This window comes from Somniosus microcephalus, chromosome 9 (assembly GCF_052327205.1).
Source record: "Somniosus microcephalus isolate GS21.2 chromosome 9, FLI_Smic_1.0, whole genome shotgun sequence".
Taxonomy (NCBI): domain Eukaryota; kingdom Metazoa; phylum Chordata; class Chondrichthyes; order Squaliformes; family Somniosidae; genus Somniosus; species Somniosus microcephalus.
In genome coordinates, this window is record NC_140995.1 from 108,289,892 (window position 1) to 108,304,605 (window position 14,714).

Consider the following 14,714-nt stretch of genomic DNA (forward strand, 5'->3'; position numbering starts at 1 on the left):
TCATCAAGGCCCTGTACAACTGCAGCAAGACATCCTTGTTCCTGTACTCGAACCCTCTCGCTACGAAGGCCAACATACCATTTGCCTTCTTAACCGCCTGCTGCGCCTGCATGCTTACCTTCAGCGACTGGTGCACAAGGACACCCAGGTCTCATTGCACTTCCCCTTCTCCCAATCTATTGCCATTTAGATAATAATCTGCCTTCCTGTTTTTGGCACCAAAGTGGATAACCTCACATTTACCCACATTATACTGCATCTGTCATGCTTCTGCCCAATCACCCAACCCTGTCCAAATCATACTGGAGTTTCTCGGCATCCTCCTCACAGCACACACGCCCACCCAGCTTTGTGTCGTCTGCAAACTTGGAGATATTACATCTAGTTCCCTCGTCTAGATCATTTATATATATTGTGAATAGCTGGGGTCCTAGGACCGATCCCTGCGGTACCCCACTAGTCACTATTAAGATGGATGTTAGGAAAAGTAAGAAAACCCACTTTAACCTAATTTTTAAATATATTAATTCTTACTATTGTCTGATCTTTTCAAAACCCAGCCACATTCACAGCAATTGTGCAGTTTATTTTAGCAAGGAAATCTCAATAATCAAATGGATAGCTGATTAGAATTTAAATATCATGTACCATTAGACAGCGCACCGGAGGTATTTTCTTGAGGTAGGATATACTGCTTGACAAATGTTTGAGAAATTAACCTTCTTAACCAGATTACTTTAGATCATGCAAAGCACTTGGTGCCCTGATCATGCAGTTGAATCTCGATCTTTGAACACTTCTTTACAGTTATGAATTGATGCCTTCTTATGAAAACTAGCAGAAATACTATTGCAGCACTGATCTGGCATGGGCAGATAGTTAATTCAAACTTCAATATTTGTGTACAATACCGTAATTTTTTTGCCAATAATTTAATACAGATTTTGACTGTAGGGAAATGATTATGTCTGTGTGTTCTCAGTGTTTATTGTAATAGTCTAAAAGGGGGAAGCATTGTTCTTGTTTTATCTGTGTGTATTTTACCAGTACTATACTTCCCTTTTAACACCACTCACATAAAGTAGCTTCCATCTGAAAATGTGTGGGATTGGAGAAAATTTGCTTGAAATTGTAATTTGGGTTTAGTTTTAATACAAAAACTCTGAAGGGTATTTTTAATTCTCATTCAGGATTGTGAGCTGTTTCTTCTCTCTCCAGATGCAACTGGTTGCAGCATTGAAAACTTTCTAAATGCATATTTAAATATGATTACGCTGGCATACCAAATGGTGCTTTATTCCATCAAGTCATAGAGCTAGTATGAATATATACCCCGTGGATGAATACAAGGACAATTGTCATTGTCTGAAGAAAGAAAACCTGCCTCCCATCTACGAGGAACAATGCACACACTCCTTGTCTATGAGAGGCAATGCACACTCTCCATCTACGAGAGGCCATGCATGTTTCCTACCAGAGGCAAATTTCTCTTTTTTAAATTTCATTTATGGGATGTGAGCGTCGCTGGCAAAGTCAGCATTTATTGCCCATCCCTAATTGCCCTCGAGAAGGTGGTGGTGAGCCACCTTCTTGAACCGCAGCAGTCCGTGTGGTGAAGGTACTCCCACAGTGCTGTTGGGTAGGGAGTTCCAGGATTTTGACCCAGCGACGATGAAGGAACAGCGATATACTTCCTATTATCATTAGTACTGTACTGACATGTCTGCAACTCATTCATTCACTCTCAACTGAAAGAGGAGCTATGGAAGTGAGAGTGCGTGAAACTGAGAGTGAGAGACATAAAGAGAGACAGAGAGAGACACTGTGTGACAGAGTGAGCGAGTGTGTGTGTAAAGAGAGAGGAAGAGAGAAAATTTGTGAGACAGAGTGTGCAAGAGAGAAGATTGGGGGTAATGACAGAAATTGGAGGGTATTTAAGGTGCCTCATTAATGAAGATCAGAGATTTTACTCAAATAAACCTTGCTGGTCAACTATTACAGCAGAAACAAAGATGTGTTTTTAATTGCACACTTTTAAAATTGACTTACTTTTTAATCAGCTGCTTTGTATTCTGTGAACAGAAGAAATGCATAAAATGACCTGCATTGCAAATAAAAACAGAAAAATCCACAACAGTACGATCCTTACAGAAATACAAAGAGCAAGCGATATGCAGACCTGCAGGAACACTGCCATCTGGGGTTCCTCCATAGACTGCAGGGCTGTTTCTACCAGCTTGCTGGCTCCCTCCAGGTGATCTCCGTGCTGCCTCATCAGAGACCGCACATACTGCACTTTCTCCTCCTGTTCACGCGTAATAGACTGAAGCATTTCTTTTTTCCTCTCTTCCAGAATAGCATACAGAGCATCAAATTTTTCACAAAGAAGTTGTTTTTGACTTCTGCTGTTGTCCTGCAAACATATGAAAGTCTGTTTATGGCATGCTGAAACATGGGTACAAGGAACAGACTGGTGAAGTCAAAGTACAGACACAAGAGTATTGCAGTGGACAGAACTGGGTTTTAAATCAAAAGCTGCGTAAGTTACACTAAATCTCCTGACATTATGAAGTATTCCCTGCCCAAGGGAGGTGGTCAACCCCTGCTCCTCTGCAGCCAGCCCTTAAAAGGCATCTGAGAGCAGCTCTTCTTCCTATCCTGATGAGGGCAGTCATAGGTAGAAGCCCATTTCTCAAACTGTCTTGCACAGAATACAGTAATGCTTATGCCACAAGGCTTGCAACAGAAGCGGGGTCATTACAAACAAATTTGGCCCTAAAATTCCACGGGGGTTCTCCTGGTCTCCCGCTGTAGCTTTGACAGGAGACTGATGGACACCCCAGGAAAATGGCGTCGTTGGCCACTTCTCTGAGGGTTCTGCTGATATCCTGCCAAATTTACAGTGGGAAACCAGAAGAACATCTGTGGAATTTCAGGGCCAAAATGTTTGATTATGAATAGACAGGAGGCACATTAGCAATGAATATTTGGCTCAAATATTTGTTACCAGTATTAAAAAGTGATAATTCAGCCTTCCCGATGGCAAATGTACTGTGCAGTGTTTATGGAGTTGTACAAACCAGGAAAATCCGGTTTAGATCCCTGGTCTGTTCTGAGCTAGCTGATTTCAGCGTAACAGTGATAGGTGGAGGGCTACAATTAGCCTCAGTGCCCTAGGGTTAGGAAGAGAAAAATAATCAGCTTCTGATTGCTAGAAAATACAGAAGTGGACAGGATTGGGTTTAGCTGGGATGCACAGACAGCTGAACAGACTGCCAACACTATCAAAGTTCACACATGAAGAAAGGCCTCTGGCCTTGCACCTCCACTACCTGGGTTTAAATCCAACCTGGTCTGATGGGATGAAATTCTCCTCTGTATGTTGGCTGTATGGGTGCTGTATGGATTGAGTTTGGACAGTCTGAATCAATTTCTAGTGAGCATGGGCACACAGCACACTACTTCCCCTAATTCAGCACTAATTGTTACTAGATTGTCAATCTTACTAAGAGTACAGAATGACTGCAGCTCAGAGTGGAAAAAGTAGCAGCATGGTGCAATAATGGCTACTCTTCAGAGGCTGGAGCTGAGGCACCTTGCTAGGACGGATAAGAGGGAACTTTATTCACCGTCTAACCTGCTGACCTGAGAGTGCTCAGGATGAAATTGTTCTATTCCCCAGCACTAATGTCCTTTATCTCACAAAATTTCACACAAAAAAGAACAGCCACTTTTGTGAGGTACCTGAGACCTAGCTTCAGGAGAGGAGAATTTGGAAGAAGAACCAATTATAGCTTTTTTGGAAAGAATAATCAATACATTTATTGGAACTGTTATCAAAAAGCATTGAACATCACTCATGGGCAAATGCCATATTAGGCTCTTTTCTGCCGCAACCTGCCCCTGATCCATGGCTCAGTTTACAGCACAGGTTCAGGCCCACCCAATTTGTTACAATTAAACTACCAAACCAAAGCTATAATTGCTCAAATATCAGCTGCTGGCCTATGCAGTGTGTAACAACGCTGCTGTTCACCTTTGGGACCTGGCTTTACATGCACTACAAATTCACAGGATAAAAGCATCCTTCTCCATCAGTCTTTCAAATGAATATATTATGTCAAGAGTATAATATTTCAAACACAAAGTAAAAACTCAACGCTAATCTCCACTGATGGGTGAGCTGGTAAATGCAACGTCCTGTGTGGTTCTGAGACACACAAACCAGGACGATTGCAAATTGAATTGCTGGTATTTGCTGAGTCATACAATGTCCCTTCATCAAATAGTCTACTAGGTTTGCTTATGAAAAATGGCCAACACGGACTAGGTACTGGAGTGCTATAAATTCTCGTGGAACTATATGCTAGTGGCAAAAGTCCATATGCCACTGCACCTTCAATGTAATTACTTGTTTTCACAAAGGTTGTGACAAAGGTAAACTATCCCTCCTCGTCCTTCTCGACCTGTCTGCAGCCTATGGCACGGTTGACCACTCCATCCTCCTCCAACGTCTTTCCACTGTTGTCCAGCTGGGTGGGACTGCACTCGCCTAATTCCATTCTTATCTATCTAATCATAGCCAGAGAATCACCTGCAATGGCTCCTGCATCGTTACCTCGGGTGTCCCCCAAGGATCTATCCTTGGCCCCTCCTATTTCTCATCTACATACTGCCCCTTGGCGACATCATCCGAAAACACAGCATCAGTTTCCACATGTACCCTGATGACGCCCAGCTCTACCTCACCACCATGTCTCTCGACCCCTCCACTGTCTCTAAATTATCAGACTGCTTGTCCGACATCCAGTACTGGATGAGTAGAAATTTCCTCCAATTAAATATTGGGAAGACCGAAGCCATTGTCTTCGGCCCCCACCACAAACTCCGTTCCCTAGTCACCTACTCCATCCCTCTCCATAGCATCTGTCTTAGGCTGAACAAGACTGTTCGCAACCTTGATGTCATATTTGACCCCGAAATGAGCTTCCGACCACATAGCCACACTGTTAAGTCCATGAATGATTGAGACACGGACTAGCAGGAGAGAAAACAAACAGATCTTTACTGGTGGAAGTCAATAACGAAACTAAACAACAGAGGCTCTCTAGCGCCTTTTATACAGGGGTGGTCACTGCCGGTACTGCAGTCTGAGACCAGTTATTCTCTTAAAGGTACATACACAACAATTCCTCCCCTTTTAGATAAACAGTACATAACATCCATTTAACACTAAATGATAACGAATTACAATCACAATTACTGTTGCTAGATACATTGGTTAAGTTTAAGCAATTATAAGTTCAGTCTTTGAGGAGGCTTCCTGATTCTGTCTGGATAACGCCTCTTTGGGGTAACAGGTTCTTCTGGCAATGTTGAGTCGGAATCAATGTCGTTGTATGGTTCATCTGCTTCCAATATTACCGGTGCTGCGGTAGCTGCAATTGGAACGTCGATTTCATTACCAGGTGTATCAGATCGTGGTGTGGAGTTGACGTTTTCCAGTGACTCTAGAATCTGGTCAGCATGGCGTCTTACAATGCTCTCCCCAACGTCCACGGTATACATGAGAGGTCCTTGTCGTGTACAAATCATTCCTGGCTGCCATTTCTCAGTGCGGTAGTCCCGGGCCAAAACTGGTTGCCCTATCTTAAAACTCCTGGTCGGCCTTTCATTCATATTCTGAAACTGCCTGTTCTCCACATCTCTTCGGACGTTTGGCTTAACCAAATCCAAGCAGCATCGAAGTCTTCGATTGAAGAACATCATGGCTGGAGTTTGGTTGGTAACCGCATGTGTCGCATTCCGGTAGGCAAACAAGAAGTTGTCCACCTTGTGTTGTAGGGGTATCTCTTCGTTACACATTGCCTTGATAGCCTTCTTGAATGTTTGGACAAACCTCTCGGCCAATCCATTAGTGGCTGGATGATATGGGGCAGATGTGTAATGCTTAACACCATTGTTCTTTAAGAACCTCCGGAACTCTTCAGACACAAACTGTGGTCCATTGTCAGAGCAAATCTGTTCAGGCAGCCCATTCCTGGCGAATATGGTTTGTAAAACTATGATAGTTTTTTCCGTGGTGGTTGAGGACATTTTTATTACCTCTGGCCACTTTGAATGTGCATCCACCGCAATTAAAAACATCGAATCCATGAAGGGACCAGCAAAATCAATGTGCACCCTTTGCCATGGAGATGAGGGCCACTCCCATGGATGCAGAGGAGCTTGTGGTGGGGCATTTTGGACCTTCTGGCATCCTGCACAGCTCTTGGTCATCTCTTCGATTTCTCTATCGATTCCCGGCCACCACACAAACGCTCTGGCTAAGCTCTTCATTTTTTCCCCACCCAGATGACCCTCATGAAGCTCATTGAGCACTCTATCCGTCAACTTAGGTGGAATTACTACTCTGGAGCCACACATCAAGGTTCCTCTGCACACCGACAGCTGTTCTCTTCTCGGCGAGAATGCTGGCAGCAGTGGTTCGCCATGTGCTGGCCATCCCTTCACCGTTAAATCATAGACCCGTGATAGTGTCGGGTCATTCCGTGTTTCCTTTTCTATGTTTGCATTCGTCACAGGAAGACATTCGACTATGGTCGAGTGGAATAACTCCATTGGATCCACTGCAAGGTCTTCTTCTTCCACCGTCGGCAACGGTAGACGTGACAATCCATCAGCATTTCCATGCTGTTTAGTTCCTTTGTACTCGATGTCATATTGGTGTGCCCCTAGGAAAAGGGACCATCTCTGCAGCCGTTGTGCTGTCATTATCGGTACGCCCTTCTGAGGGTTGAAAATGGAGACAAGAGGTTGATGATCGGTTAGTAGAGTAAATTTTTGACCGTGCAGATAGTGATTGAACTTCTTCACCCCCCACACTAGGTTGAGGGCCTCTCTGTCAATCTGGGCGTAGTTACGCTCGGCAGAAGTTAACGAGCGTGACGCAAAAGCTATCGGCCTCTCCGAACCATCAAGGAATTTATGTGACAGTACCGCCCCAATGCCGTAGGGAGACGCATCACACGCCAGCCTGATTGGCAGTGCTGGGTTGTAGTGAGCCAATACTTCCTTTGAAGTGATTAAGTCCTTACTCTTCCAAAAAGCACGCTTACAATCATCGCTCCATTTCCATGCTACCCCCGTTCGTAGCAGGGCGTTCAGTGGGTGCAGAATTGTCGACAAATTCGGCAAAAACTTATGATAGTAATTCACCAACCCAAGGAATGACCTCAGTTGCGACACATTTTCAGGTGCTGGGGCCTTAACAACCGCTTCAATTTTGTCAGGGGACTTATGTAACCCCTCTTCATCAATCACGTGGCCACAATACAATATCTGTTTCTTAAAAAATTCGCACTTGGGGCGGTTGGCTCGCAGCCCATGTTCCCGTAGTCTAGTGAGCACCTGTTCTAGGTTGTTAAGGTGTTCACTGTCATCTTCACCTGTTACAAGGATGTCGTCCAAGTAACACTGAGTCCCCGGAATCCCTTGCAGGACTTGTTCCATCGCTCTTTGCCATATCGCCGGAGCCGATGCTACTCCGAATACCAATCGATGATACTGGTAAAGACCTTTGTGAGTGTTTATCGTGAGATACTTCCTAGAGGACTCTTCAACCTCCATCTGCAAATATGCTTGTGCCAGGTCAATTTTTGTAAAACGCTTTCCTCCAGACAGCGAGGCGAAGAGGTCTTCTATCCTTGGAAGAGGATATTGTACTGTGTGAAGGACAGGGTTCACCGTCACCTTGAAATCCCCACAGATGCAAATCTTCCTTGGCTCTCCGGACTTACTGCTTAACGTTTTCTTCATGACAGGAATGATGGGTGTCGCCCACTCGCTCCAGTCGACCTTAGACAGCACGCCCGCCTTCTCCAGATTCTTCAGCTCTGCCTCGACAGCTGGGCGAATTGCATATGGTACCAGTCTCGCTTTGAAAAACTTGGGAACTGCATTCTCTTCTATTTTTATCGAGGCGGTTACGCCTTTAAGCGTGCCCAGTTCTTGTTGAAATACCTCTTTGGCATTAGCTAAGATTGTTGACAATCGTCCAGGAGTGACGTCTTCATCTTTTTTACCGTCCACCGTCATTGCATGAATGGAATGCCAATCTAAGTTTATCTTCCTGATCCATTCCCGTCCCAATAACGGTGGTCCACCATTTGGCAGTATGTAGTGATACAATTTCCGTATTTTCTTGCCATTGTATTCGACAGGCACCCTTATTTTTCCTCTGGGGTATACTTTTTGCCCTGTATACGTCGTCAAGACGATGGATGTCTCTCTCAAGGGTATGTGTGAAAATAGCCACTCGTAGTCTCGTCGATTCATGATGGTTAGCGCTGATCCTGTATCCAATTCCATTTTAACTTGGGACCCTGCTATCGTGAGGGTGACCCAAATGGTTCGGTGATCCTCTTTTGCGATTACATTGTGAAGTTTGAGACAGCTTAATCTCCTGTTCTCGGATTCACTATCGCTCATCTGATCTTCGGAACTACTGTCCGTCATCTTTTGTACTTTCTTGTACGGTTCCTTAGTCGCCTTTTTGTTGTTGCTGGTCTTCTTCCCAGACCTACAAACTTGTGCAATGTGTCCAATCTTCCCGCATTGTCTGCATATTTTGTCTTTGGACCAGCAGTCCTTCTGGTCATGGTTAGTTCTGCCGCAGCGATAACATTTTGCAAATCCCCGTGTCATTTCGTGGGTGCCGTATTCCTGTGGTTTTTGTTGAATTTCTGCAGCTCCCCTGGCTGCTGCTTCATACGATACTGCCACGCTGAAAGCCTTATCTAGCGTCAGCTCTTTTTCTGCGAGTAACTTCTTCTGTGTTCCTTCACTCAGGAGTCCACAGACAAATTTGTCCCGTAGGGTATCTGCCAGTCCTGCTCCGAACTGGCAGTGCTTTGATAGCTTGCGTAGTTCCGTAAGATACTCAGCATTGCTCTCATCTTTGTGCTGAGTTCTCCTGTGGAATTTAAATCTTTCTGCTATCAACAGCGGTGCAGGGTTTAAGTGTTCCTGTAGAACAGCAACAATTTCGTTAAAACTCTTCACCTTCGGTTTGGCTGGAGTAATCAGATCCCGCAATAAGCCATACGTTCTAGCGCTCATTAAGTTTAGCAATATCGATGCCTTTTTCCCCTCCGCTATTTCGTTTGCCTCGAAATATACCTCGACTCTTTCCACATACGTGGTCCAGTCCTCTATTGTATTATCAAAAGCAGTGATACAGCCAGTCTTCGGCATCTTGCAAATCTAAAATGGCGCCTCCCGCGCTTTGCCTTCTTCCCCGATTTAACAAAATGGCGCCTCCCCCGCTTTGTCTTCTTCCCCGCTGTTGTTAGCGCTGCTTTCCACGGTTTCCTGTGCGTTAAATATTGATTCTTTTTCTTTTATTATTTTCCCGTCGTGGAGCGGACCCTCTGGGACACTTCCCTCCCTCTTCTTAGGTCCGAACGCTGCCCGGCTTCGAAACACCGGCCGCGCCCTGTATGCTCCACCCTCTCTCTCTCTCTTTGCTTCCCAACTCGCTGCCCGGCCCCGTTGAAAGGCCACCCGATCTAGCTTCAGCCCGCCGCAGCCCAGGAAGGATCAGAGCACTACCTGCCACCAGCCCGATTAGCTGGGAAACCACGGACCGAGGAACCCAGCCTGGCTCTGGACAATCTCTCCTGCAAGTTTTGAACCCGATGATTGACGGTCGACGCCCGTTTCTCGAGTTTCAATGGACTCTTTTTTTTTTCTTCTGGCTCCGACCTTCAACAACGTCGTCGGAGCTGCTGCCGAGTTGCAGGTAAGTACGTTTCTTACTCGTCGCCAGTGTTAAGTCCATGAATGATTGAGACACGGACTAGCAGGAGAGAAAACAAACAGATCTTTACTGGTGGAAGTCAATAACGAAACTAAACAACAGAGGCTCTCTAGCGCCTTTTATACAGGGGTGGTCACTGCCGGTACTGCAGTCTGAGACCAGTTATTCTCTTAAAGGTACATACACAACACACACCATAACTAAGACCGCCTATTTCCACCTCAGTAACATCGCCCGTCTCTGCCCCAGCCTCAGCTCACCTGCTGCTGAAACCCTCATCCATGCCTTTGTTACCTCTAGACTTGACTACCCCAACGCGCTCCTGGCTGACCTCCAATGTTCTACCCTACGTAAACTTGAGGTCATCCAAAACTCAGCTGCCGGGTCCTAACTAATCCATTACCCCTGTGCTCGCTGACCTACATTGGCTCCCGGTTAAGCAACACTTTGATTTTAAAGTGCTCAACCTTGTTTTCAAATCCCTCCATGGCTTCGCCCCTCCCTATCTCTGTAATCTCCTCCAGCCCCACAACCTTCAGAGATATCTGTGCTCCTCTAATTCTGCCCTCTTGAGCATCCCTGATTTTAATTGCTCAACCATTGGTGGCCATGCATTCAGCTGCCAAGCCCTAAAGCTCTGTAATTCCCTGCCTAAACCTCTCTGCCTCTCTACTCTCTTTCCTCCTTTAAGGCCCTCCTTAAAATTTACCTCTTTGACCAAGCTTTTGGTCATTGCCTTATTTTCTCCTTATGTGACTCGGTGTCAAATTTTGTTTTATAACAGTCCTGTGAAGCGCCTTGTGATGTTTTACTACGTTAAAGGCGCTACGGAAATACAAGTTGATGTTGTTGTCACCATAGGCTTATGAGCTACTCAACCAAAAAGGCATTCGAATCAAGGCCAATCCACTGCTCTTTCAACATCCACACACATGTGCTTCCCAGCAGGAGCCACTAAATAATAATCAGAAGTGGGAATCTGGCAGATATTTGTTCTCCCTAGTCCAAATGCACTGAGTCCAAGTGTAGCACCTTTACAGTCACCCAGTTGAGATATTCAACTCGGCATCGACCAGGAATCGAACCTAAAACCTTCTGGTCTGTATTGCTCAGTTACACACTGCTTCTACCAACTGAACCATCGAGGGAGCTAAAATAACTTTTATGAGGAGGAGGGGAGGCAGTGAACTGCATAGTTTCTGGCCCAAGTGATACCTAATCCAACAATGTTTCATGTTGTTGTAGCAACTCTGCCACTGGCCTACTAATAGAGTTCATTATGCAAGGCTATAAAGGCCAGATGTGCAATATTACACATAGAATCATCTCAAAGTATCCTTTATGTTGGCCTATACAGATTGCCTAGTAAATAAACGGGGTCTATTTTTTATGTATCCCAGTTTACCCATAAAATTTAAGGCACAAGAATTTAATTGACAAGTGCAGAGGTAATACTGTTCAGTTTAACGGGATCATAAACTTAAAAATACAGTACCGTTTCTGAGATATTTTACTAGACTGCATTAAAATAAAAGATTGCACCCATTTGACTTTTTCAAAAATTCGATTATTTTTCTCTCCAAAACATATTTCAGATTTATTGGAGCAGACCATTTATTAATAACTCCTTTACAGGTACAACACTGGTTATTGGATTTCAAATTCCATGACCTTGACCTAAAACTGCCAAGGAAAAAAAAAGAATTGAAATGAGACACTTTTGCAGCTGCTATCTGGCTGGAAGGTTCAAGTACGGACATCAGGCGAGGTCAAGATTTTGCTCAGTTATGATGTCCCACTCACTGGGTAAAATACACTCACTGTCTAGGCCCACGTATAAAAATTGGACAAGGATCTTGATGGCTAACTTTACAATCACACCCTTGTAAGAGTAACCAGTTTCACGAGTGGAAAGTGATTTAGGATTCTGCTTCGCTCAAGCCTTTCTCTGATCACAGGTGAGACTGAAAACTCACCATTAGAAGAATCGTGGGCACAACTGAGTCATGTTACTCTTGACTTTTGGGGGCTACATTCCTTGTACCAGGTAGGTTATATTGGCTATACACATTGGACACTAGGTTTATCTGGCACACCCTAATCATATACATACGTGAATACGCTTCATTGTGCATTATATGTGTATACATTCGTGCGTTGGTTCTCAGAAGGAGTCATAGAGTCCAGAATGTGTATTAACTGAGCCACACACATTGCATGTACCCATCAGGACATCATCCATCAAACTGAGCAGTCAGTCTTGTGGCCACTGGCAAGTATGATGGTGAAATCTATCATGACATCACAATGTAATTTCCCACCATTACAACAATGACTACACTTCAAAAGTACTTTGTTGGCTGTAAAGCGCTTTGGGATGTCCTGAGGTCATGAAAAGGGGCTTTATAAATGCAAGTTCTTTCTTTTAATAATGTGTAATAGATTCTGGGGTCCAATGCATCCTCAGATGCTATGCTGAAGATTATAAAATGCAAATGCAGCATGAAGCAACCACACTAAGCTCTAAAGACCAGTAGCACGTCAGAAGCTCTACACTTAGTGATTTAATTCTCTCAATGCATGATTTTGAGCAAAGTGACTGCTAAAATAGTGGTCAGAAATATTATGCAAATATGCTAATCAGTGCATAACAGTGTCAATTAAACTCTAGTGATCACATTTTGGCAATGAAATGATGTAAATATTGCACGATAAAATTCAATTATAACAAGGGAAAACTAGTAGTAATAATTATGAGTGAAGGAAGTTAAACAATTCAAGGGGCATCAGATAAAGTTCAAAAATAGCAAATCACTTCTAAAATTTGAATATTAATGTTTACAAATACAGTAAGAAAAAATACTTTTACAAATCATAAGCTGAATTTTGGAAGCTATACTTTAACTGCAGAACAGGAATAGAGCGGGAAGAGATGAACAAGGAATTTAATTCTTTGCCCTCATAAAAATGGCTCTTGCTGCTTTCTTTATTTCTAAATTTGCTGAGCAGTAATCAGATAAAACGTATTAATCTTGGTTTTAATCAAAGGACAGATTGACTTTTTTCTACCCTTTTGTTATATGGAACCGACCTCAGCAAAGAGTCAGTGCTGTAGTGATTTACAAACCAGATCTGTGGTGGCCAACACAGGAGTAAGCGTGTCCTTTAAAGCAGGCGTGCCCACATTCTTTGTTGCTGTGGGCCACTTAAGTGCAAACAATGGAGCATTGCAGGCCATATATAAAGTTAAAATTCTTTTCCCCACTAATTTGCATATATTTCAAGCTGCAGATACCAACAGGCCTTGATGTTCTGATTTAGGACTTAACCACCAATGAAGCAACTGAAGAACAGCCTCTTTCAAACCTCCAGGCTTGTAAAATTCTAATGGGACAAAGTAGGAATGATAAATAAAAGTTTTATTAGTAAGGGAGTTGCCTTGACTTTGTGGCCTGCAGGTTGGATACCCCTGCTTTAGGAAGTCTTCCTGAAAACAGTTTCCTTATCAAAGACAGTAATAATTGATGCTTCCCTGTGTAGCTTATTTTAAGGAATCTTGGGCTGTTAGACCCCAATTGGTACATCAGTAGACTTGAACTTCAAGGGGCACGGTTGGCTTTGTTGCAGAACCATTATGCCTCTGGACAGACAAAACAAAAGTCACTCAGCTTGTCAACAAAGAAGGTGGTGTAGGTATTCGTGGTCACCAATGTAGGTATTGGGCGAATTCCTACTTAATAATAGAGTTCGACTCCAGGAGAACAATCAAAAAGGTTTTTAATGCAGGAACAGAGGAATTCAAACAGGTTGCAGAGCTAGGTACAGGAGAGCCATAAAATAGGTCTTCACCAGACGGAGACGCCACAAGGACTGAGTAGGCAATCCCATGGATTGCGTGATGCCGTCATCGCGTTTTTCCCGCGCTTGGGTAGTCACGTGACTTGCGTAATGACGTCATCGCGTTTGCCCGCGTTTGGGTGAGTCATGTGATGCGCAATGTGACGTCATCGCGTTGGTCCGCGTCATCGCGTTCGCCCACGTCATCGCGTTCGCCTGCGTCATCGCGTTAAAGAGAATTATGTCCGGTAAGTAAGGGACACTCGGTGGTACCGCTACATGCACCCATCCCAGAATTCGCTTTAACGGTCGGCGTCAAACAATGAGATGGTCTGACGAGCCTGTCCGAACGACTCCTGTAGTCTCGAGACGGAGACTGCTGGGTGGCTGATGGTCTGGCGGGCGGTCGTACTTGGGTTGGCGTAACGACGATGGGTGGTCGGTGGTCTCGGCGGTCGTGCTGTCTCAACTTGGCGGGCGAGGTCCAAATGTGCTGGTCGTGAGCAGATCCTTGCGTGCGTCGTGGCGGATAAAACGTATCCAGCCTTGCAAAGGACCGTGGCGTCATGGCGAATAAAACGTATTCCCATGCGAAGGACCGTGGAAGCGTGTGACCTCTGTAGCCCATGGTTCGAAGCGGGCGCCGGGACGAAAAAGCCGGCCGCGTCATAGTGACTGGCAGGTTGGGCAGACACGGACCATGGCTCTGTCATTGTTGGGAAAAGGTCCCCAGTCTGACGAAATCTGCAGGAACGCCGAACGGGTGATCCAGGAGGAAAAAAACGTGGGTCTGGGCAGGTCGGTGAACTCGCCGACAGACGAGCGAACCCTCCGGCAGTCGGGAACGCACGGAACAGTATGTGTCGTAGTGCTACTACGGTAACACAGTAGAGAGTGCACCGTTGCTGCGTTGATCAGTGATGACAGCAATTTTCGCGTGGCCGATCGCGGCCGCGGGATGCCCGTTGGACCCGTCCTCGATGGTCGCAGCGTCAGTAGATGTTTGCTTTTGTTGAGGGGAAAACTGTAGAGAGGGCGGCAACGCTTCTAGTTGTTG

At 44.8% G+C, this 14,714-nt stretch overlaps 1 protein-coding gene across 4 annotated transcripts in view; it reads right to left on the bottom strand.

The window, feature by feature from the left end:
- The window catches only part of trim54 (tripartite motif containing 54), a 98,077-nt gene that overhangs the window by 33,391 nt on the left and 49,972 nt on the right, over positions 1-14,714 (bottom strand). For all 4 annotated transcript variants that reach the window (XR_015079521.1, XR_015079520.1, XM_085996976.1 and 1 more), the window contains exons 5-6: positions 2,180-2,413; positions 2,050-2,072 (exon numbers count right to left, since the gene is read on the bottom strand). Coding sequence is in view for 2 of the 4 variants with exons in the window: in XM_085996976.1 (XP_085853102.1) it covers positions 2,050-2,072; positions 2,180-2,413 (257 nt within the window). In the remaining 2 variants the exon portion in view is untranslated. The remainder of the gene's footprint in view (positions 1-2,049; positions 2,073-2,179; positions 2,414-14,714) is intronic.